Raw genomic sequence first — 25,634 nt, forward strand, 5'->3', positions numbered from 1 at the left:
GCAGTTCTATGAGTTTTGACAAAAGGATACTAACTTTGTGTGTCTGCTACCATCACCATCACATCCAAGTATAGAATCCCCTGAAGGTCCCTGTGATCCTTTACAGTCAACACCTCCCTCCACCCCAGCCTTGTTGGTAGTCCCTGTAGCTTTGCGTTTTCTAGAAAGTCACATAAATGGAATCAGTGTATATAGCCTTTTGGTCTGGCTTCTTTTTCACTTAGCATAATGCATTGAGACGCATTTGTGTTGTGTGTGTAAGTAGTTCATTCCTTTCTACTGCTGCCCAGCAAAGATCTTAATGTAGCAAAAACCAACAGCAGCTACCTACTGGAAACTCCATGCTACATTGTTGAGGTCTTCACCTATTAAGTTTTGACTCATTATCTTCAAGGTGGCACACAATTTTGAAGATGGTGATAGCGGAGGTGACTGGAAACCAGAACTGAATCACAGACGCATGCACAGATCTCCTGGGGACTTCCCAGATTATCTCAGTGACAGCAGGGGTGGGCTAAAAGCCCTGTGGTTTGGGCATGATGTGCCCATAAGCTAGAGAGTCCTGGGATATTCACATCATGGCAGTTAGGGTAAAAGCCCAAACCTAAATTCAGCACTATCCAGCTCCAAATCCAGCCATCTTTCCAGCAGCTTCCAGTCACATCCAGGGGGAACAAGTGCTGCTGGCTATTGCATAGGTCAGGGGACAGGCTGATGGCATGAGAGGGGAGATCTTTGGTGAGACTTGATGAAAAATGAATTCTCAGTGAGGACCATTCCAGATCGTACCCTGAAGGACCCTCTCTCTTAAGTACTGAATCAGTATCTCCAAAGGACACTCAGGCATCTGTTCAGTTCAGTTCAGTCGCTCAGTCATGTATGACTCTTTGCAACCCCATGAATCACAGCATGCCAGGCCTCCCTGTCTATCACCAACTCCCAGAGTTTACCCAAACTCATGTCCATTGAGTCAGTGATGCCATCCAGCCATCTCATCCTCTGTTGTCCCCTTCTCCTCCTGCCCCCAGTCCTTCCCAGCATCAGGGTCTTTTCAAATGAGTCAGTTCTTTACATCAGATGGTCAAAGTACTGGAGTTTCAGCTTCAACATCAATCCTTCCAATGAATACCCAGGACTGATCTCCTTTAGAATGGACTGGTTGGATATCCTTGCAGTCCAAGAGACTCTCAAGAGTCTTCTCCAACACCACAGTTCAAAAGCATCAATTCTTCGGTGCTCAGCTTTCTTCACAGTCCAACTCTCACATCCATACATGACCACTGGAAAAACCATAGCCTTGACTAGATGGATCTTTATTGGCAAACTAATGTCTCTGCTTCTGAATATGCTATCTAGGTTGGTCATAACTTTCCTTCCAAGGAGTAAACATCTTTTAATTTCATGGCTGCAATCACCATCTCCAGTGATTTGGGAGCCCAAAAAAATTGTTTAGCAAACTTCCCAGGTAATTCTATTATGGAGCCAGCACTGAAAACTGCTCCAGGGAAGAAATAAGCACACCATTCTGACCCAAAGCAATGCAAAGAACTGGGTAGAAACACATCTATAATCTTCCTCTATGGTTGCCTGATAAGATCAATTCTTTGCTCTTTCTCTTTTGTCACTGGCTCCACCAAAATTCTCTTGGTCGTTTGTCGTCCTTCTCTTCAGATACACATGCAAGAATATACAGAGCACATGAATCCACCTGCTAAATAGCAAAGCAAGACAACCAGGCTTGGGGCTCACCCTTCCAGTATCTCAGTCCAAGGGCGACGGCCAGCAATATGGCCCTCTGGGTCTCTTTTGTTCACTGACCCACGGAAACTTGGCACAGTAAACATATGTTTTGGATATTCAGTAGCTGTTACTCATGGAAACCTTGAGTCCACATGAACACTCTTTCCAAAGCCAGATGGTGTTTCCATTCAGAAAAATCTTGGCACCAATTTCTTCATAACAATCATAACTTACAGACAGGAACTGGGAAGCCTTGATAAAATTGGTGACTGGCACCGTGGGTCAGAGTGGCTAGCAAAGAGGAGGAGACCCCTGGCTGACCATTCCCTGTTCTGCTGAACCTGGTGGCCCTCTATTTCTTGGTCATGGACCTCCTCTAATGCAAACTTCCTTGATGCAGATCGTCTTGTTAAAATATAGGCAGCCCCACCCTAGACATGTAGGGCAGCTTGGTAGCCAATAAAGGAAAGTTATGAAACCCAGCTGGAACAAAAAGGGAAATATATGAGAATCCCCAAACATCTCAGAGTCTAAGAGCAGCTGGGTTTCAAACTCATGAAAAATTAGAACCAAGAACCAGAATGACATCATGGGGTGAGGTTGCCCCTCTCTCCCCATCACCCCCTTTCTCACACTCATAGACTCTCATTTCTCTAAATGTGTCTCTCCTTCAATCTCTCTCTCTGATTTTTTACTGCATTGGCTTTTATCCTCAAGCAGCTGAACAATGGTGCCTCCAGCCTTAAAATTCAGGTGGAAAACAGGTGGGTTTCAGACAGGTATCCATCCTGATCCAATCAAAAGGGTGAGAGAGGTGGGTCATCCATGCAGATACCACAGGATTGCCCACTTCCCTAGAGATAATTGGACCATGGTGGACTCCTCTCACCTCTATGGATGTTCTGAAAAGAATCAAGTTCTCTTGTCTTTTCCTCTCTCTTACTGCCCTGATAGTATCTGCTTACTTCTCTGTTTCTTTATATACTCTAGACTCCTTGTGGGTGGGGACCCCAGTCCCTAACAGTCCCACATTCATTCAGGATTTCCTTATTGAGTGCACACTCCCTACATACTGGCTGCTGGACAGGACAGGAGGTGGTTGCAGAGCCCGGTATCCTGGACAATCTCACGGGACCTGCATTCCAGCAAACAGCTACTAAACGCTAAAGAGTCATGCAGATACCTGATCTCTGAGCCAACCCTTCACATTTGTTTGCAAATTATGTTCAGTGTAGTCTATCTATTAATAAAATGGAAGGGAAAGAAAAGGGAAATATGGAATAAATCCTTCCTTGGTTTAATTAATTATTCTAAATGGTTGAAGTTTTAAAAATCAGAGTACGATAGTCACCTATCCAGAATGTGTGCCTCTAAGTTGCGGAAGGCTGAGGTTTCCTTGTTTGCAAACTCTGCCCTATCTTGGTGGTGGCAGTGAGTTGAGGGAGGGTTTGACAGATAAGCCCCATCCAGTCCCCAGGGTCATTTCGTGAGTCCAGCTCCCCCTACCCTTGCATCCACTACAGAAGGAAAGCTTCTAAGCACTGGAACAGACAAAAGGGCCTTTTATGAAGAGAAAGGCCTCTTCTATGGGCCTGGTGGACCCTCCCCTCCTCCCCTCTCACCTCATAGCGGTAGGGCCACGGCTGGCCCTTGAGGAAGAGAGCATTCCTGCCAGGAACAGATCTAAGAAGTCTGTTTGGCTCTAAGAGGTTGTATTGCTTTGTTTTGTTTTGGAGGGGTGCAGGATAGAGGTGGGGGCCCGGGGTAGGGGTGCTTGCCTTTTAAGTTTTTGGTTATTTCAGTTTATTCACATGCTAAGTCACTTCAGTTGTGTTCAACTCTTTATGACCCCCATGGACTGTAGCCAGCCGGGCTCCTCTGTCCATGGGATTCTCCAGGCAAGAATACTGGAGTGGGCTGCCATGCCCTCCTCCAGGGGATCTTCTTGACTCAGGGATCGAACTCACATCTCTCATGTGTTCTGCATTGGCAGATGGGCTCTTTAACACTGAGTCACCAATTTATTCACAAACTATTTTAAATATAGTTTGTATATTAAATATTCAGAAATATACAGAAAATAATATACAGACACACCCATATACCTACATGTTGTTCATCAACTATAGTCATTTGTCTTTGGACACTTCTGCTTCAGAACTCCAGGTTGCCACATTCTCTTTCTTAAAGAAATAAAATGTTAGAAATATGACTGAAGATGTTCCCCACCTCCTCCCCTGACTTCCACCTCAGAGGCAGCCTGCCCATTTCTGTTATTTTTCCCTTATTTGTAGCCTTCAAAAACAGTAGATAATTGTTTTGAGATTTAAAAATAAGCACAAAAGGCATTCTGTGCGTCTCATTTTGAAAACTGCCACATTTGTCTTTCAAAATGTAACCACATTGTTGCCTAGAAATATTGGTCCATACTTTTAACTCTTGTTTAGCAGCTAAGTCCTGCCTGACTCTTTTGTGACTCCATGGACTGTAGCCTGCCAGGCTCCTCTGTCCATGGGATTTTCCAGGCAAGAATACTGCAGTGGGTTGCCATTTTCTTCTCTGTTGTTTGTAGAAACCTGTTCACCCATCCTTCTGCTAAAGACACTGAGAAGTGTTTTCAAGCACATGGCCGTGAGCAGACGTCTGAGATAGCTACACTTGAAACTGTTGTGTGGGTGCCGATTTGGTATGTAATTTCCAGCAGGTGACAACCTCTCTGCTTCTACTTCTTCAATCACAAAATGAGACCCCAGGAGAGAAAATGTGAGGACTTAGAAAAATTTTGAATGATAATTCTGAAGTGCTTCCAACACCCTAAAAGAAAGAAAACAATGTCCCTGATGGATATAGAGCTTACTTACAGCAGGGATATAAAAGAAACTGTGGTGTCTTAGCAAGTTCATTACCCTAAAGATGATCAATCTGGACAGCTCTGCCTGCTCTGTGTGCCCCTGGGCCTGTCTGTTCACAATGAAGATCCAGACTGGGACCTTTTCTCAAGTCAGACCCCAAACCCAGAGGGCTCCCCCCACTCCTGTCCCTGAGCTTCTTGGAGCCAATACGTGTAGGTCTGGTTGGGGCCCATCTCTGTGGCCACCTGCCTGCCCCGACCCTCCACCCCCTCCACCCCCCCCACCCCCACCCCCCACTCCACACACGCACACTCCCACCCCCCTCACCCCCCACCCACCCCCGCGCCCCACGAGTTTTCCTGCCTCAGGCTGGTGGTAAGATTACATCACCAGGCTGGGCCCGGGGAGCACTTACATCTGAGGAGTGTAGATTTTCTTACCTTTCCTTTCTTTTTTCCCTTTTATCTTTATCTCTTTTGCTGCTTTCACTTAATAATGACACTATTGATACATTCCTACATTTCAGGGTACAAAATTTAGACCTCATATGAGGGGACGCGTAGTCCTTCACCTATCACTTGGGGGCAGGTCAAATTTTTCTTTTTCTTTTTTTAAAAGTTGAGTCTAAAAGTCAAGAACTCTAGAATTCAGGCAAAAGACATAAGGTAGAAAACAAGCCTTACTTGGAGAAAATTCTAGTCTCTTAAGTCAGCAACTTGGAGGAATAGAAGACCATGATTTGTGTCGAGGCAGTCCGAGCGAGGTTTGGAAAAGAATTTCCAAACACAGAGTATTGCAGAAAGGAGTGAGTTTATTAGAACAAAGAGCAGAGATAATGTGGGCACCGGAAGCACAGCAGGCCAACACCTCTTGACAGGTCAGGGAGAGTCCACGAGGCACTGTTAGAATAGCAGCCTGGCTCAAGGGACAGCCGACACTTTTCAAGGGCAAGTAGCTAATCTTTATAGCCTTAAGACAAAGAAAATTCCTGCTGGAAGGTTGGCATTAGGTGATTGGATAGGGTGCTATAGGGTAGGTACTGGGGTGGGCATTTTTGGCCTGATGTGAGGTCAGGAAGCTTGTTGGTGATGATCAAGCAGGGCTTTTGGCAATGGCTACAAAGGGTCTCAGTCAGTTCTGGAGGTGCCCTTGGTTCTGGGAGCCACTGCAGTGGCCTCGGGGCAGGACTCCACAGTTGGCTCTGTAAATCTGCACCACAGCAAGCCGTGTCTTGGCCCCACAGTGTCTCCATTCTGCTTTCATTTCTTCCAGTGTACGTGCCTGGAGAGGCAAGGTGGGGGAGATTGCATTCCAGGCTCTTGTACAGGGTGAGCTGCCCCGAGAAAGCTGAGGAATAGCTGAGCCGGGGCTGCAGAGCAGGGGATACTGGGGGTGAATGGGCTTTCCCTGGATTCTTAGCAGGGCTTGATCCAAAGGCCCAGAAATTGAAGAGAACATGGCTAGAAGCCACATCTTGGTGATATATAGTGATTTGAAGACATGTGCAAAGACAATCATGAGAAGGAAAGTTAAGAGTGCCAGCTTTACAGTCAGTCACACTCGGAGTCTAGTTCCAGACCGAACTCTCACTTGCTGTCTGACTCTGGGCAGAGGGTCTGACTTCTCTGGGTCCCATCCCTCACTACAGATTTGGGGTGTGCACCATGCCTGATGCCAAGAAGGCCCCCATATGCTTTCTTCCTGAATGATACTCTGCTGTGGACTCAGCTGGATGAACATGCCAAAGAGGCATGGTCCTTGTAGGGAGGGAAAAGTTTCTCCCCTACCCTCTTAGGGTCCCCAGCTGGGCCTAAGAATTAAACAGACAAAACACAGAGTAACAGGAGAAAAACATCCACATTTTATTAAAATTTTACATGTAGGCATTTCCCTGGGGGTCCAGTGGTTAGAACTAGGTGCTTCCATCCCTGGCCGGTGAACTAAGACCCCACAGGCTGCGTGCCCACTCCAGAAATATTTTACATGTACCTGGGAGACTTCACAGGAAAATGAAGACCTGAGAAGGTACCTAGAGCAGAAAGCTTATGTACCTTTTAGTCAAAGAAATGATAGATTTGTGAAGAAGTGACAAGGCCAAGGGCGTTGGGTTAGGGACAGTGAATTGTGGGGAAGTGACTGGGAGCGATATGGGGCAAATCTAAGATAAGGGTTATTTTAGTAAATGTGTCTGTACAGATCCATTTTGGCATTGACTTCCTCTCTGGTGATAAGGATGTTCTCTCCCTGGTACATGGAGGGCATCTCTCTCCCGAAAAATTTTATGGCCTATTTTTAGGTAGAAAAGGGCAGGTGCATCTGCTGTTTCTCAAGCACCTTCCATTCAAAATAGTCAATGTGCCAAAATGGCGTATTTTGGGGCGGCATGTCCTGAATTCTCTCCTCTAAACACGTGTTTTCTAAGTGGTCACCTGCAGAAATTTGCTTATCTCATGCTCCCAAGTCCTCTCATACTTCCTGACCAGGTTTATAGGAGAGGAGTTTGGCAATTCTTGTGTTCACATCCCAGTTCAACCAATTACGCAGGAGCTACATGACCTTAGGGAAGTTTCCTTATTTGTGAGATGGAATAAAAGTAGTAGTACCAACCTCAGAGATTGTCTGAGAAATAAATGAGTTGATAGTTGTTGCTGGCACGTAGCAAGTTCTCAGTAGTGTAAATGCTTTTATATTGATATATCAATAGTAGCTGATAGAATGACCAGTCCATCCATTTCTTGGTGACCAAGTATGGAATATAACTGAAGCCCCAGTGACACAAAGGTGAGCAGATTGGTCCCTGCCTCCTAGGAGCTCCTGGGCCGGTGACCAGACCTATAGATCATGGCAAGTCAGGGCTTCCATGGGGAAGGACATGGGCAGAGGGGAGGTGGGGTATGGTGATCCTAGAGGAGAAATGAGATGGAGCTGGGCCAGGTAACAAGAGGCTCTGAGTCTTGAAATATGGGATGGAGTTAGTCTGGCTGAGGGGAGAAGGGAAGGCTGTCCAGACAGAAAAGGTAACAGGAAAAAACAGGAGGCAGTTTGACAAATAAAATACAGGTATTTTTCAAAAATTATGTGAGTGCTCTCTGTTCAGGGCCCTAAGGAGAGTACTGTGAATAGACCAAGTTCTGTTCTCATTGCAGTAGCTGACCTTTATACTCCACTTCCCGGTGTGCGGTATCCTCGTTTCCTACAAGGCACCCTTACTACTAGTCAACCGAATTCAGAAAAACAACAGGAGAGCCGTGAGTTTCAATTTTCCTTGGGGACCTATTGAGGATGACAGCCCATGAGACAGCCTCTCAGAAAGCTCTGTGGAACTGCTCCAAAGAGGTAAGGTGGAGGGGGGAAAGTCAGCATATCCATGATTCTGGCAAAAGGGGTAAGTGCAACCAAGGCCACATCTCAATAAAACGTGGCTGCCAGTCGTGAGGAACACATGTGTTACTTAATAGTTTTAGTGCTTTTCTAAGAATGGGATGATGCAAGAGTTCAGGTTCATAAATCTCTCTCCTGAAAATATCTTAACTATCTGAACGCCTGCTCTGCCATTTTCCCAGAGCACAGAATGCCTCAGCCGCCATCTCTGCCCCGAAACCCTTTCACGGTATGCTGAAGGTCAGCAACTTCAGGAGCTAGTGACTTCATTCCTATAGAACCAGCTAGCAAGCAACATTTTTTTTTTTTTAATTATCATACTCCAAGCTCCATTTTACATTTAGGCTAACTGGGGAGACACAAATCTGATAACTTGGAGATCCTTAAAGTCCTAAGGAGCAGAGCTGGGGTTGACACCAGGGAGCCTGACTGCAGAGTCTGGTCTTAACCACTCTGCCGCCTTTAACGAGCTTGCTGACGTTCTCAGGACCTAGGACCTATTGCGGGAGCTACAGGTAGGTTTTCTGGGCTGGAGTAGGAGTTAACCACGGCAGAGGGATTATGACCAGTAGTTTGTGATGGGCCTTGAGTGCCAGCCTGCCAGGTACAGAATAACCTGGAAAAGGCAAGGTGGCGAGGGTTGGACACAGAAAAAACACCTCATGGAAAGTGTGGCAAGAATCTGGGCCAGAGATGACAATGCCGCCCTGGGATGCCGGGCGGCAATGGGATGCGAAGAAGGGGTCAGCTTCCTGCAGGGCCATGCGCGGTGGCAGAGGCCAGCCTGGGGTGGGAGGTCGCTGCGCCCGGGCCGGCCAATGGCGGCGGGCTGGGCCGCAGCCCCTCCCTAGGGGCGGGGACGGGCGGGGCGAGCGCTGCGGGCTCGCCAGGGTACCAGCGCTGCCGCATCCCTGCCGAGCTCCTAGCGCCGGCGGTCCGCCCACCAAGCAGCTCCAGCTCCGCAGCCTCGAGGCAGACCCGGGCAAGGCCTGAGGTCCAAACCAGAGCGCAGCGCAGTCCAGTTGGGGTGGGTGAAGGGCGGCGGCGGGGAAGAGGGTGGCTCAGCTCGGTCCCTCCGGGGTGGGTGGAGGAGGACGGGGCGTCGGATTTGGTTCCAGCCCCGGGGGTCGGGGTGTTGAGTTCTCTGACCACTCAAGATGGGGGATCGAATAGGGGGCGGGAGAGTAGGGTCGCCGCAGCACGGCTGCGCTCTGACCTGGTGGAGAACGTAACAGGGCTCAAACCCGGGACCCAGGCGGGGTGGGGGAGCGGGGAGGGAGGGAAGAGGGCCCTGGGGCCGGGTGGGGGGGGGTTGGCTGGAGATGGGTGTAAGCGTAGGGGCGCCTGGGTTCTGTTGCTTGCAAGAGGGAGCTATCCCTGGGGGCCGTAGCAGAGCGCGGCTCGTGCTCGAGTATGGGGGTGGGGGTACGGAGAGGATCCGGGCGCGGGGCTGGAGTGTGGGTGGGGGTGGGCTTCCCGGTCTGGGGATGCTGCGTCCTCCGGAGACTCAGTTTCCTCCTTTCTGGGGATGGGTGCGGGGAAGCCGGGCGCCGGGGGCGGGCCAGGCTCTGAGAGCCAGAGGCGGCGGGGCGGGGCGGCGGCGCGGGCGAGCGGGTGGTCGGCGCGCCTCTGACCGCATTCTGGGACGCGCAGGCGGCGGCGGAGATGCGGCGGCTCGGGGGCACCCTGCTCTACCTGCTGCTGGCGGCGGCGGTCCCCACGGCCCCCGCGCCGGCTCCGACGGTCACCTCTGCCTCGATCGAGCCCGGCCCGGCTCTCAGCTACCCGCAGGAGGAGGCCACTCTCAACGAGATGTTCCGCGAGGTTGAGGAACTGATGGAGGACACGCAGTACAAACTGCGCAGCGCGGTGGAGGAGGTGGGTGCGCCCGAGGGGCCTGCGCTCCGGGAAGCGCGAGGCGGGTGACAGTGGGGGCTGGCGAAGCAGTGCGCCAACCGCTGGCCAGGGTCCTCGGGTCCACTAAGGGGCTGGGCACAGCCGGCAGCAGATTTCGAGTTATCTGGAGGCAGTGCAGGGGTGATCCCAAATCCCACCTGGTTCCTGCCAAAAGCTCTGGATCTGAAGCTGTCCACCCAGAGACACCTGCTGGACCCACCCATGGACAACTGGGGTCACCACCTGCTTGTAGGCTGCTGGCCATCACCTTACAATTAACTGCAGGTGTGCGGTTGGCCTCATCCTGTTTTAAGCGGATGCTTGCAAGGCCCCTGATATTCCAGCACTGTGATTTTGCAGAGGAGACTCCAGGTATCTCAAGTCCTAGCTTGTCTGTTGGGCTTTGAGCTTGTGCCATGTTCCCGAGAGACAATTAGGGTGCCATTCAGTTCAGTCGCTCAGTCATGTCCGACTGTTTGTAACCCCATAGACTGCAGCATGCCAGGCTCCCCTGCCGGTCACCAGCTTCTGGAGCTTGCTCAAACTCCTGTCCATCGAGTGGGTGATGCCATCCAACCATCTCATCCTCTGTCATTCCCTTCTCCATATGCGGACAAAAAGCTCTGAGCTGTGCTGGTAATCTGTCTGGGCTTCCCCTAATGCCATGTGGGGCAAAGAAGGGACCTCGGTATCTCCATCAGTGTCAGTGGGTGGTGGGTGATAGGAGCAGGGGCAAAGTGAAAGGCCACCCCCCACTGCATTTCCAAGGGTGCTGTGGAGTCAGTCCTGGGCTCAGGGCCCTCCTCTGCCATTCACCATAGGGTGGTATTGGCCAAATCCTTTAACATCTTTTACCTCAGTTTTCCATGAGAATTAAATCTGTGATATGTGTGGCACCTGGAGTATAATAGATGTGCATATATAGCAGCTGTTAGTTATCAGATACCAGACATCTCGGGAAAACTTTGCCTGTTTCTTGCTTCCGTCGCCTCCCAGGTTCAAACGCTGTGGATGGCATCCTCTGTGATCAGCACGCAAGCATTGCCAGGGTTGCCTGGAGAGGAGGTGCAGATGGTCCAGTTCTCCCAGCCAGGTGGCCCTGCTGCCTGGGGTGGGTGGGCGTGGCCCCTGTTGGGCCTGACTCTGGCTGCAGCCTGTCTTTGGAGAGAAGCCAGCCATCCCAGGGAAGGAGTCAGTGAGAGATCAGATGTCTAGGCTGGATGGTCAGGTGCCTCCATGTCCCTGTTTCTCCACAGTGCATTTGGGCAAAGCCTCCAAAGCTGGCTCTGGTCTACTAGGCGAGGTGGCTTTTTCCTCCCACACCTGCTTAGTCTGGGGATCGCTCCCCTTCTTTCCCACAACAGTCGACCTGGTGGACCCTGGACACTGGTGAAGGAGACACTGGGTTGGAAGGTGGTTGCCTGGGTAGCTGTACCTGAACATCCACTGGACAGGCTAGATTCCAGATATAGACTTTGTTTCCTATGAAAGCAAGAGAATCCTGACACGAAACAATGAAAGGGACAGGGGTGTCAGACAGGCCCCAGTGAATTTTAACTCTGCACCTTCACTGATTAAACTGAACACATCATCCTTGGTTCCAGAGCAAGTCATCTGCTTCCCTTCACTGGGTTCTAGGACTTTCCCTCCTGCCCACGGCTTCCTGTTGAGACTCATCAGGTCACCTCCCCATTTTTATTCAAGACTGAACTAAGATCCCATAAGGCACGCAGTGCAGCCAAAAAATAAATAGAGTTAAGTAAAATTGGTGCAATATAAGTTGCCCCTTCATGTCGCTGTTGTAAGGACTATGAGAAATTGCTGATTCTCAATAAATAATGGCTCTCACTGGCACTAATGGAAAAGAACCTGCTTGCCAGTGGAGGAGACATGAGACCCATGTTTGATCCCTAGCTCAGGAAGATCCCCTGCAGAAGGGTATGGCAACCCACTCCAGTATTCTTGCCTGGAGTATCCCATGGACAGAGGAGCCTGGTGTGGGCTACAGCACGCAGGGTGGCAGAGTTGGACACGACTGAAGCGACTTAACACCCAGACAAACACACTCATTATCATCATATTAATAGCACTAGTGTGAATGGTAACAGAAGAACCACTAGTGTCTGATATATAATAGAATCACAGTGGATTAGGGCTATTAGTATTAAGTTTTAAAAAGAGATTGCCAGAAAGCCCCTTAAATCTATAACACAGGATAATTGCTGTTTTCTTACTGTCCCAGTAAAGAACAGAAAAGGACGTGTGTCCAGATGCGTTAATTGTTTACATAGTTGCATCATGAATCTGCTTTCAAGTAACTTCCTGACATTTAAAATATTCCAGCTGACTTCAAGCTGCTGGTTTCTCCTAAGGGAAAAAAGTTAACTCTGGTTATAGGATCATTCTTGAGAGGAAGCAAATCTTCAAATGGTTCAGTCTGGGCTGTTTGTTACTGATAAACATATTTTGAGGATAAAGCCACTCCCCACCCCTCCATTACCACGTCTGTAATGGGCATATTTTACAATAGAATGTTCTTATCAACTCGTTATTCCTAGGAAGAATGCCAACAGCAAGCCTGAATTTCTCTCTCCAGTTTTTCTTACTCTGTTCCTTTAACAAACACAGAGTTAACCAATTGTGAGTGCCATGTTAAATAATATTCACATTCCTCCTCTATGAAACAAGTCCTGTTGCTTCAGGCTTAGGTTTCTCTTGCTAGCAGCAGTAATAGTTGTGGCTGAAATTTCCACTGTAAGCTGTACTTCTAGTTTGTGGTGCCATGAAAGAGCTTTAGCTCATTCTGTTGGAATAACCACTGGTTGAGGAGGAAATGGCTTTATATAAAGACTATCTGCTCAGCCCAGAGCAAATTCTAAATTTGGTACCTTGTCAATTATATGTAAGCCAAACTGGAGGAGTCTGATTCCTATAGGAATTGTAAAAGCGCTGATGTTCTCTTCTCCTTCTGGATTTAGTCCCTCTAGCATCCCCAGACTCCTCTTCTTTCCCAGCTGTTCTTTTCTATCACTAAACAGCCCAGGATCTCTCCCTTAAAACAAATTTAAAAAGCCTTTTTCTTCGTCTTAGGTCTCCTTTCTTCATCCGTTTCTCCTCTATTTTATTAGCAAACCCTTCGAACATATGTTATCTACTTCTGCCTTTTCCACCCCTACCCAGACATCCCCTGGCAAACTGGCTTCTTCTAAAACTGCTTTGTTTATTATACCTTTGCCGAATGGCAGATACTGGATCAAGTTCTCGGATTTCATGAGCTTTAATTCTTACATTTGTCCAATAAAGTAGAATCATCATCATTTTACAAACAGGAAAGCTGAGGTTTAGAGATATTGGATTGACCAAAAAGATCATTTGGGTCTTTCTGTAAGGTGTTACATATTAGCCACCCCAGTATTTGGTATCTTGCCTAAGGTCACGTGGCTGCTTTGTGGCCGAGCTGGGACTTAACCCCATGTTCCCTGACTCCAGAATCTGGGTACTTTCTACTTTGTTGCCTTCGGATGCTGCTGGCAGCAACTTCTTGCCAAATCTAGTGGTGAGCTCTCAGAAGCCTGAGTTCTTCTAGATTTATTTGGAGGCCCCTCCAAATAGAAGGCCCTCCCCAGATATAAATTCTGACTCTCAGCCTGCTTCTAGCTAGTTCTCTGACTCCATTCTTTTCCTTCTCTCGATTCTGTATTATGTCCCAGTTAGTCTTCAGAACCGGAGAAGCTGATGACACCCCACTCCAGTACTCTTGCCTGGAAAATCCCATGGACGGAGGAGCCTGGTAGGCTGCAGTCCATGGGGTCATGAAGAGTCAGACACGACTGAGCAACTTCACTTTCACTTTTCACTTTCATGCATTGGAGAAGGAAATGGCAACCCACTCCAGTGTTCTTGCCTGGAGAATCCCAGGGACGGGGGAGCCTGGTGGGCTGCCGTCTATGGGGTCACACAGAGTTGGACACGACTGAAGTGACTTAGCAGCCGCATCAGTCTTCAGAACTTACTGCAGCTCCCCATTGCTTGGTGCAGAGGTTCTTACCTGGGGGTGAATACAGGGGAGGGAGTATCTCAGAATCATCTGGAAAGCTCATTGTTTTGTGGGGTGCCCCCTCCAGAAATTTTAATTTGGCAGCTCCAGATATGTAGATATTTTTTTAAAGCATTGGGCATGACTCTGAGGTACTCTTCTGGTTGAGAACTAGGCTAACACCATCTGCTTTAGAACTATACCCTGGATCCATCTGTCAGTCTGTCTCTGCTTCATCACCATCATTTTATCCATTTGGGGTCCAGCATGGACCCCTTGCCCTAGCCCGTGACACTCCGTTCTCATCCAGGCTGTCACCGTTTTGCCTCCGCTATGCTCCTCTCTATCCAGCTCATATCTGTCCTTTGAGACCAGCCCAATCATGGCTCGCCTCCACCTGGAAGCCTTTTTCCTCTCTTCTTTGAACCTGACTGACTCTAGAGACTTTCATAATCATCCTCAAACTAGCTTGTGTGAGGATGCCCTATCTCCCCAGTAAAAGCACAGGCAGAATCTTATACTAGGAAAAACACGTAATTTGGGGTCGGACCAACCTGAGTTCTAATCTAAGTTTTGCCACCTACTAAGAATGTGATGACCTTAGACATTCCTCCAGTTTCGTCAACCTCATTTTCTTCATCTGCAAATGAGGCAAATAATACTTCCTCATAGAGTTGCTGTGAATACGCAAGGAGATATGGAAGGGACTGGTGCAATGGCTCAGACATAGCTGATGCCCAGGCATGGAGGCAGTGATCAGGTTTCAGATATGTCAGGAGTTATCTCAGGGTCAAACACAGTGCACGGTGGCAGCTGACCAAGTCCTTGTTTGGTTTTCTGGGCTTTCTGCTGACTAGATGTTCTTCACACTTCTGATGCAGTGCCTCTGTGTTCCATTGAGACGTGGGAATTCTTTCCCCATGTATATCCAGCTCAGCGAACCTGGTTGGGAAAGATTGGAAAAGATGGGCCTCTTGTAGTATATAAGGGAATAGAAAACAGTAATTTTTTAAAAAATAGTAAAATCCTTTTTGAGGATTCATTTAAAGGAATAAAAATAGCCGAGAGTCAAGACTGCACTGTTGGAAAATTGCCAGCCACCAGTGACAGCTTCTCTTTGTGTCTCTCATTTTAAATTCCTAGAGAGACTGTCTGGTTGGCTCAGCTAGTCCATGATGTGGCTTCTGTTTAAGTCCAATCAGCTGTGGCTGGTCCAGTTGTCACCTGCCCACTCATCAAGTCTGGGTCTGGAAGTGGGTACAGATTCAATTTGGCTGATGTGTCTGGTATAGATGTCATGGAGGCTCATGATATGAGGACAGTGGCCTCAGAAACCTGACATCAGCAAAGAACACTTGTGTAAGAAGGGCCAGAAGAAGGGTGTACCACAGAATGAGTCATCTGAACCTCGACAGGGGTCTCTCTCGTACTCAGAGGGTGGATGGGGAAGGACTCATAACTGTGATCCTACCAGTCATGGGGAAGGGGCTAGGTTGGTTCCCCAACCCCAGTCAGCCCTGCAACAAGGATTTGGGAGCAAATAATTTATTTGCGGGGCTTCCCCAGTGGCTCAGCGGTAAAGAATCTGCCTGCAGTACAGGAGCCACAGGAGACACGGGTTTGATCCCTGGGTCAGGAAGATCCTCTGAAGGAGGGCGTGGCAACCCACTGCAGTATTCTTGCTTGGAGACTCCCCATGATCAGAAGAGCCTGACAGACTACAGTTCATAGGGTTGCAAAGAGTCACACACAACTGAAGCGAATTAGCATGCGTGTAATGTGATGTGATCCCAGAAACACTAGGAGGAAGTAGGAGAGTGAGATGGAAAAGGAAAAAGGCAGCAAAGGCTGTGCTGATGAGCAGGTGACTTCTAGGGACAACTAGGGTTCCATCTTTCTGAGGTCCTTGGAGAGAGAGAAGCTGTCCCACTGAACGGAGAGGGCACTGGGGTACTTACCCTCATAGGCTCTTCTTCACTGATTGAGGGTTGTCCCTGGGGTGTTCACTACCTAACACTTGGTGCTTGTGCAGACTGAACACACCTCTATAGTCAGAGAATGCTCTCAAAGAGAAACAGAGTTGGTTGCTGGCATGTATGGGAATTGAATGTGAGTGACCTCCTGATTAGGACGTGGGGAGATGGGAGCAGCGCCAAGAGCATCTCTCAGGGGTCAAGATTGCTCAGTGGGGGCATTCTGAAATCCCAACTCTGCCCTTCCCTGGGAATCTTGAGAACTAACCTAGTCTTCCTGAGCCTCAGTTGCCCCACTTGTGAAATGGGGACATTAACACCCACCCCATAGGGAGATTGTGAGATGTAAGACGATAATATATGAAAACATTTAGAACAATGTCTTGTTCTACTCAGTCCTCAGTGGTACTTATCAGCAGCACCATTGTTATTGCAGAAGAGGAAAAGAGTAGTTTTTTTTCTAATGGACTCTGGTATGTATCAGGAGAAAACAATATTGCTCATTAAATTCATTGATTTAATTAGATGGAAGCCGAAGAGGCTGCTGCTAAAACATCATCAGAAGTGACCCTAGCACACTTACCTCCCAGCTACCACAACGAGACCAACACAGAAACCAAGGTGGGAAATAATACCATCCATGTCCACCGAGAAATTCACAAGGTAAGTCGTGGCCGGCGCGTCCTCCTTTCTGCAGTGCCCAGTCCCATCAGAGGACTAAGGTGTGGCCTGTGTTCTCTTTAAGAGAGTCTGCTGTGCAGATGTTTACATATTTGATATACAAGTCAAAAATACACATAAAGATGGTAAAATACAGGTTAAAAGCCAGAGGGAGTGAGGGAGATTATTTAAAGGGGAATAAATTGCTTTTGCATTGAAGCAATAAATTTAACTCTAGTCTTCCTGCCAGTCCAATTGCAAAGGAATGTTCAGGGATTTTTATTACTTGAAAAAAGGAAGCAAATAAGTGTTTAGAGAAAGACGTTCCCAGTATTGAATTTGAGGAATTTATCTCACAGGTTTTTATCTGTGATTCAGTAGAGAGGTGAAATAGAGTTCATGTTGTGGTGAATAGATCTTCACCATCTCCTTAGGAGGAGCTCAGATGTGATATACTCAAGTCTTCAGAATGGAAAACCTCTATTGCTACAAGATGAAACATTCATATGTTTGCTGGCTATCCATTCACAATTTTACAGTGGCCTGTTTTCCAACCTGCCGTACGTCTAAGTGTCTCTTGGTCCAGAATCTTGCATGAGGAGTGAGCAGGCTTGTTCTCAATCTGATTTGAGAAAGAAAACGTTGCAAAGGAAGGTGGCATTCACTTGCCCCTAACATGCGATGTCTCCAGGGTGACTTTGGTAGGACTTTGAGATCAAATCATGTGGCCTGTTTTCTCTTAAACAGAGTCTGGTGTGCAGATGTTTGGGTCATTGTTAGAGGCTGTAAAATTGACCTCTGATCTCATCTCAAGGCCTGTGCACAAGGCCATGAAGATTCTCACAAAAGCGCCTTGCTTTTGTTCAAGTGTGCAGGTAATGACTGAGCTGACACAATAGCATTTCTGTGCCATAGAGGATTAAAGGGTCAGTTCTCATGGGCCATTGCCCTGACTATAAAGTAGCCTTTGTGTGGCGCTAGTCCCACTGCGTACTCACAGCCCCAGCTCCAGAGCACACCCCTCGCATCAATGAATGAGCCACCTGCCAAACAGAATCCTTTAGCATTGCTCATCTGAAGACTGGAGAATTCCAGTCTTTGTCTCCAAAAGTGATTATTTTATTCCTGCCAAAACCAATATTCAGTCATCCTTTCTGACAATAATTAGCCAGTAGGTTTGGCTGCTTCTTGAATTTGCTCCTTGTGAATATCAGAATAACCAAGTATGTGTCCTGCCAGTAACGAGTATGATTTTCAACTTTGTGACCCTCACTAACCATGTTTATGAAATAGGAAAATCAGCATCTGTAATACCTTATGGTGTCGTGGGGGCCAAATGACTTAAAGTGTGTGAGAGTTGTTGTAAACTGTAAAGCGCTATGCAGCAGCAAATTGTTCTTACTGTTAATATTACTGTTGTTCTTATGGTGAAGTTACGGCATCCGCATGGTGTAGTAGTTTTTGAGTGGGTTCCATGGAGCTCCTGTCCTGCCTGATGCTTTATAAAAGAAGAGTTCAGTGGTGAAACATGTTTGGAAAACGTTGTACATATTTCTCTTCCTAGGGATACAAAAATGCACCTTAGTGTAATAAAACCTCAGAGAAGTCCCTGGATCTTTACATACAGGACTGTATAATTTTAAAAATATATAGCATTGATTAATCTTGTGAAAATCTGGTATAAAAGGAAGAAGACATCATTTCTTTGCTGGAGAGAGGAATTATTTACATAAAAAAATTTAAAGTATGTTGGTGAAGACATGATCCTTATGCTCCAGAACTGGAATTAGAACTGGAATTTGATCCACTGTTGCACATTAGGCTAAGAGTTTCCACTTTGTTTTGGCTGCGGATGCCTGTGATATTAGAGCTGGCAGGAACTTTAAAGATGGCCTAGAAATGAGAAAACTGTGAATCAGAGAACAGAAATGATTTGTTCCAGGTTGCATACTAGACAGTTGTTGGTGTCTGAGCCAGGGATCAAAGAACACTGATCCCCTAGCTCCTGAGGTTCTCTCTGTTCTTTTATCACCAACATGAGGGTTAGACATGGCCTTCGATGGGGTGAGAGTGGCCTGAGTTTCAATCAGGCTTCCAATCAGGCTTCTAAGGCTCAGCTTTGAGGTGCCCACTCTTGGATACAGAAGCCAGGCAGACAGTAGCTAAAGGAATACAGGGCCAGGCCTCCTCTCAGCATACTTAAGCACTTACTTTTTTTTTTTTTTTTAACTTTTTATTTGTACTAGAGTATAGCCAGTTAACAATGTCGTGATAGTTTCAGGTGGACAGCAGAGGGACTCAGCAATACATACACATGTATCCATTCTCCCCCAAGTTCCCCTGGCATCAAGGCTGCCACATAATTAAGCACTTTCTTGAGGAAACAAAACAGTTTCCCAGAATCAGGGAGGGGCTGCTCTAGCTAAAACCTGCTTCCTTCACTACCCAGGCCTGTAGTTGTTGAAAAGAAAGTTGACTTGGAGCTTCAAATGAATAAGCCCCAAGAATGATAAAAATAGCTAGTGTTAAGTGTTTGCGAGGTGACAGGCTGTGTGCTGCGTGCTTTACACAGACTTCCTCGGTCCTCCCCTTGGCAGCCCCATGCTGTAGACTCTGCTCTGTCTCTTAATCACTATCTGATGCTGCTGGTGGAGCTCAGAAACATAGGGAGGAGTGGGCATTCTGTCTACTTTGACAGATGCTCCTGCTTCAGAAAATAGAAAACAACAAAACAAAAAACCAACAACTTGGGGGATTTGTCCAGAATCCCCTCTATTTCACACTCACTGTCCCTGTTTTCCTGTAGATCACAAACAACCGGACCGGGCAGATGGTCTTTTCAGAGACAGTCATTACGTCGATGGGAGATGAAGAAGGCAAAAGGAGCCACGTGAGTTGCCGTCTTCCTTGCACTCTCATCCTGATGCACACGTTCCCTTGCTGAGCCTGGCAAAGGTGCCCCAGACTTCACACCATGGGCAGAAAGCGGGGAGCTCCCGTGCACCTCTCCTGCCTGGTATCTGCCTAGTATTCCCCAATTCCTACATTTATGGCCAGACAGATGCAGTCCAGTAACAGTCTCTGCTTCCATGTACTTTGCTTCAGAAATGGCAGGACATGGCAAATTCCGTTGTCATTTGCACGGCTGCTCTCGGCCTTGAAAGGGGAACACTGAAGGGTTGGGTGTATTGGTTGGGGGTTTCTGGTAATAAGACCTGGTGCCTCTAACCTGAAAATCGCCTAAAGCCGCTGGCCAGACCCACACCCTTTATGATCCCAGGCCTGGTCTGGCAGTTTGAGAGCAAGAAAACTTCAAGTGAAACCCAGTGGCCCAAGAGAAAGGTGTCCCTCTGCTCCAGCCTTCATGCTTGGGCCCCTTATGCTTGCACTTGCTACTCAGTAACCTGTTGTTTAGTCCAGAGGTGGGCTGCTCCTTAGAGAATTATAGATTCTGAACGATGAGAGGGGCGTCATTTCATAGAAGGAAGGCCTGGCACAGGTTGGAGGGTGACCCAGGATGCCACTGGTCTCCAGACTTCCAGACCAGAGGTGACTCCGCTGCACCTTGTCTTCACAAAGAGGTGGCTGGTGAGGAGCCGACAGGGTGGCTGCCGTGTGATTCAGTCCATTGTATGAAGCGCCTCCTCTGTGGGGCTGGAGATGGTCAGCCTCTTTGTGCCCAGGAGCTTTATGCAAACTTCCCACCACACGTTCCTCCCTCTGCGGTGCCTAATGCATCCCCAGCCTTCCGAGGGGATCAGGGATATAACCTGACCCTTTGTGGCCTTATCATAAGAGAAGCAGTGTACCCATAACCACTAGGGAGGTGGTGTTACTGTGGTTGGTAGTAAATGGGTTCTTTTTTAAAAAACAAATTTACTTATCTTTATTGAAGTATAGTTGATTTTCAGCATTGTGTTAGATTCTGGTATATAGCTAAGTGATTCAGTTATACGCACATATCTATGTATTCTTTTTCATATTATTTTCCATTAAGGTATATTACAGGATATTGAATATAGGTCCTTGTATTATACAGTAGGACCTTGTAGTTTGTCTTTTTATATAATAGTTTGTATTTACTGACCCCAGCCTCCTAATTTATCCCTCCCCACCCCCTTTCTCCTTTCTATGACTGTGAATCTGTTTCTGTTTTATAAATGAGTTCATTTGTATCATATTTTAGATTCCACATGTAAGTGATATCATATGGTGTTTGTCTTTCTCTTTCTGACTTCCCTTAGTATGATAATCCCTAGTTGCCTCCATGTTACTGCAAATGGCATTATTTTATTCTTTTTTTGGCTGAGGGTGGTATCTTGTAACTTTGATTTGCATTTCTCTAAGAATTAGTGATGTTGAACATGTGCCTCTTGGCCATCTGTATATCTTCTTTGGAGAAATGTCTAGTTAGGTCTGCTGCCATTTTTGATTGAGTTATTTTTTATTATTAAATTATGTGAACTTTTTGTAAATTTTAAAAAGTAAGCTTTTGTTTATCACATCGTTTGCAAATATTTTCTCCCAGTCCATAGGTTGTCTTTTCATTTTGTTTATGGTTTCCTTTGCTGTGCAAAAGCTTGTAATGGGATTTAACAGTTTAAATCCCATTTATTTATTTTTGCTTTTATTTCTATTGCCTTGGGAGACTGAGCTAAGAAAATATTGGTACAGCTTATGTCAGAGAATGTTTTGCCTATATTCTCTTGTAGGAATTTTATGGTCATGTCTTACGTCTAAGTCTTTAAGCCATCTTGAGTTTATTTTTATGTATGATATGAGCGTGTGCTGTGACTTCACTGATTTACATGCAGTTGTCCAGCTACCCCAACACCACTTGCTGAAGAGGCTGTCTTTCCTCCATTGTTCCCCATTGTATGTTCTTGTCTCCTTTGTTGAAGATTAATTTCAGTAGGCATGCTTTCATTATATTGAGATATGTTCCTTCTATACCCACTTTGGTAAGAGTTTTTAAATTACGAATGGATGTTGAATTTTATCAAATACTTTTATGCATCTGTTGAGATGATCATGCGATTCTTGTCTTTTCTTTTGTTGATATGGCACATCACATAGATTGATTTGCGATGTTGAGCCATCCTCATGACTCTAGGATGAATCCGACTTGACCATGACGTAAGATCTTTTTCTGTGCTTTTGGATTTGGTCTGCCAGTATTTTGTTGAGAAGTTTTGCATCTATATTCATCAAAGATAGTGGCCTATAATTTTCTTTTTTGGTATTGTCTTTGTCCGATTTTGGTGTCAGGGTGTTGGTAGCTTCGTAAAATGACTTTAGGGCTATTCTCATCTCTTCAGTCTTTTGAAAGAGTTTGAGAAGGATCAGTGTAAGCTCTCTGTATGCTTGATAGAATTCCCCAGTGAAGCCATCTGGTCCTGCACTTTTGTTTGCAGGAAGGTGTGTGTTTATTGTTTTTTTAATACAGGTTCTATTTCACTTCTAGTGCTCAGTCTGTTCAAATTATCTATTTCTTTTCAATTCAGTTCTGATGGCTATAACTTGTCTATTTCTTCTCAGTTGTCCAATTTGTTGGCATATAATTGTTCATAGCATTTTCTTATGGTCTTTATATTTCTGCAATATCAGTTGTGATTTCTCATCTTTCACGTCTTATTTTGTTTATTTGGGTTCTCTTTTCATCTTGGCAGGTTTGGCTAGAGTTTTGTTGATTTGTATTTACCCTTTCAAAGAACTAGCTCTTGGTTTTATTGATTTTTTCCTATTTTTAAAAAATTTCTCTGTTATTTCCTCTCTAGTCTTTATTATTTTCTTCCTTCTGCTAACTTGATGGGTTCTTTTTGCTTGTTTTTGACACAGTAGTCAGACATTTACTACAGGCAGGGGGAGTCCAGCCAGCTGTGTATGATAGTGCTGACCCCCCATTCAAGGGACCTGGGAGCTGGTGGGGGGCAAGCCATGTGGTGAAATGGAAGGAGACCCAGTGTCACAGGCTGGAAGCATGAGTTTGTCACTTACAAACTAGGTCACCTCATTTCCCCCATCTTTTAATGAGGCAATGATTTTCACCATCTCTCCCAACTCTGAAAGCTCAGAAGCCTGTGAAGGAAAGATAGGATTGACTAAGGTCAAGAGAGAGGAAAGGCCAGCTTTTGAGGGTGGAAGAAGAAAGAGAAAGAAAGAGAATAGGAGGGGGAAAAAAAAAAAGACAAAGAGATGGTACCAAGAGGGAAAAGCTTTAGAGTATTCCAGATTTAAGTCTCTGTGAGAGAACAGGGGAAACACAACTCTCAGGGATGTGGATTACAAAAAAGCTTTTGTGTTCAAGATAAAAAGGTGTATGATTGTATGATTGCATAGTTTTGTTCTGGGAAGCCTCCCAGAGCCCAGAGGGCAGCAGCACTGCTGTGAGCATCTTTATAGCTGCTGGAGGCCCTGATATACATCCCAAGCTCCCTGCTCTGCCCTCCAAGTAAGGCAGTTTTGTCAGGCTTGGAGCACTATGGCAGGGGGAACCAAGCTCTGAGATTGGCAGGTCGGTGAGAGACAAGATCTCAAAGATGCCAGGAGTGTACATGGGTCAGGGGGCAGCTGCCTGCACTTGTGTGCTGCAGCCTCCAAGTGTGTGCCAGTTTTCCGGAGTCTGCACAGCCTGTGTGTCCCTGCTCTGGGCTCAGCTGGGGGGCCCAGAATTCCCAGGGCTGCTTTTGCAGGTCACATGTTGATTGTGAGATGGAGGACCTGCAGGTTCCTGGGCGGTGCATAACCTGAACCCCTGTGTGTGATGGTCCTGAGAATGCAGGAGGGTGACAGGAGGAGACACATCCAGGAAACCCAGGATGTGGAGACTCACTGAGTTTTTCCAGATTCCTGCACAGGCCCTTGGGATCTTAACTCAGCAAGTTTTTCTATGAGAATAAACTCCAATTTGATTGACTAGGAGAGTGACCCGGGGCATCTGATGCTTGACTGGCCGGTGCCTGCTGAATTGCCTGGGGTCTTGAGAGAACAGACTAGAGACTTTACAGGGCGCTTGTGAAAGGGAGGTCATGTGGCAAAAGCAAGGGTATGTTACCGCAGAGCCTCGCTTGTTGTCGAGTGTCTTGCCAAGAGTCAGAGAAACAAGGTCTGGTTTCAGATGCCCACAGAATTCTTGTATTCGAATCTTTGTGTCTGAGTGGGAAGCCGTAAAGACTAGATTGCCTCCAGAGGCATGAGAATGGCCGAACATCGTCACCACTGTCCCATTCCATGGTTTGGCAATTTAATGGTTTTTACGGTTGGCTCTGGAAAACGCGTTATGTGCGAATGAAGCATTCTCTGGGTTGGAAAAGGGAAGCTTGCCTCTCAAAAGGACAAAAAATCATAAGCTGTTCAAACCTTAAACTACTATAAATAGAGGCTGAATTCTCAGGATTTAAAGCTCCCAGATGAATTCAATTAAACATAACCACCAAACACTCCATATTTTCCTTTCTTCAGATGCTGGGATGTGTATTCATACATATGGTAACCCGAGCAGGCCCATGGAAAGTCACAGACAGTAATGCTGTATGGCCGTCTAGAAAACCTAGCACAGTACGTGCAAGGCATTGGTCTGTTTTTGCTTTCACACTCGAAAGGGGAAAGGGACACGGAGGCTTGTTATTTCATCTGAGCGCACGGGCGACTGTGATATGGTCTGACATCTTTCTGTGAGGCTTTTGTGCGGAGCCCTCCGTCTGTCTCCCTTGATGGGCCACTGGGTGGGCTGACCACGGCTGTGCTGCTGTCATGCAGTGGGTTAGGAGGGAAGCGGTGTGTTGGAAGCCGGAGAGCAGATAAGCCATTATGCACACATACAAGGCTTTTGTTTATAACCGTGTCCCCAAATATGAAGCATCTGGCCCAATTACCCAAGGCACCACTTTGAAGGGACATGTACTCTCATTAAGACATCCTCAGAACTACAGAGCTCAGCACATTGTGCATCTGTTGTCTTTTTTGTTTTCACATTAGAGTATGATATAAAATATCCTACATAATAAGGTATTTTCTCCAGCTGAACATACCTTATTTGAACCCACTGTTTCAATCACATACAACCAGCTCCAAGATACTTCTTGAAACTTCTGAGGGCCTAGGTAGACAAATTTCACTACCAGATTTGTCCAGATAGTAATGATTTGAGTAATCCCATGGTTTCCTTGTCCAAGAGAATGATCAGGATAGACGGCAGACTGTGGAAAATGGCGATGGACTTCTCCACCAGTGTGAACTCATTGTCGTCTTCTCTGCTGTGAAGATGCTTTGTTATCTGTGTTCAAGTCTGGGGGAAGACAGATGGTCAGTGTGGCTGGACTTCAGGATTTGTTTGTTTCCTGTTGAACAGTAAACATCCCGTTACTTCAAAGCCCAGAGAGACTCAGCAAGAGTGTGGGCAGAGAAAGTGTGTTGAATGGCGTCTTTCCCCAGGAGACCTTGGGTTCTTCCTTGCCCCCAGCTCGTTCATTTATCACAGAGTAACTGCAGGTGAGGGGTTGGCTTTGTCTGGTCCCTCTGCCATGATGTCTGAGGCTGAAGTTGCCTTTATAGATTTCATGGAATTACAGAGGGCACCATGCTGACCAGTCATTGGGGTTTATTTTAACAGAAATGCATTAGTGGAAAGGCACAGGTTCCTTGCAGTAGTCCCCAACCTTTTTGGCACTAGGGACCTGTTTCATGGAAGACGATTTTTTCCGTGGTCCAGGGTGGGGGAGGATGGTTTTGGAATGATTAAATGCATTGCATTTATTGTGCACTTTATTTCTATTATTATGACATCAGTGTCACCTCAGATCTTCAGGCATTAAATTCTGGAGGTTCGGGATCTCTGCCTTGGAGAACTTTGTTCAGTACCCAGAGGTTCAGCCTCCTGGAGAGTTCTTTTGGGTGTATGTTGGGGGGCTGGGTGCATTGCCAAGTCCCGGGAGAAGCCCTTCTCTGTCAGTCTGGGGGCAGAGTGAAGTCTGAACAAGGTGTGAGGCTCACCTAGGTTCAAACCTATCCTAACCCTCACACACTTTGTCCTCTGTGGTTCTGTTTCTTTCTTTATCCAGTGAAGCTAACCATCCTCGGTTCACAACATTGGGTGAG

At 46.7% G+C, this 25,634-nt stretch overlaps 1 protein-coding gene across 1 annotated transcript in view; it reads left to right on the forward strand.

Annotated features, from left to right (window-relative positions):
- The first annotated feature begins 8,861 nt into the window (after window positions 1-8,861).
- Window positions 8,862-25,634, forward strand: part of DKK3 (dickkopf WNT signaling pathway inhibitor 3) — a 49,971-nt gene continuing 33,198 nt past the window's right edge. Inside the window, 4 exon segments of the mRNA NM_001100306.2 lie at window positions 8,862-9,000; window positions 9,627-9,851; window positions 16,404-16,541; window positions 19,345-19,428. Coding sequence (NP_001093776.1) covers window positions 9,639-9,851; window positions 16,404-16,541; window positions 19,345-19,428 — 435 coding nt within the window. The 5' untranslated portion in view covers window positions 8,862-9,000; window positions 9,627-9,638.

The sequence above is a fragment of the Bos taurus genome, chromosome 15 (genome assembly GCF_002263795.3).
Source record: "Bos taurus isolate L1 Dominette 01449 registration number 42190680 breed Hereford chromosome 15, ARS-UCD2.0, whole genome shotgun sequence".
NCBI classification, from domain to species: Eukaryota; Metazoa; Chordata; class Mammalia; order Artiodactyla; family Bovidae; genus Bos; species Bos taurus.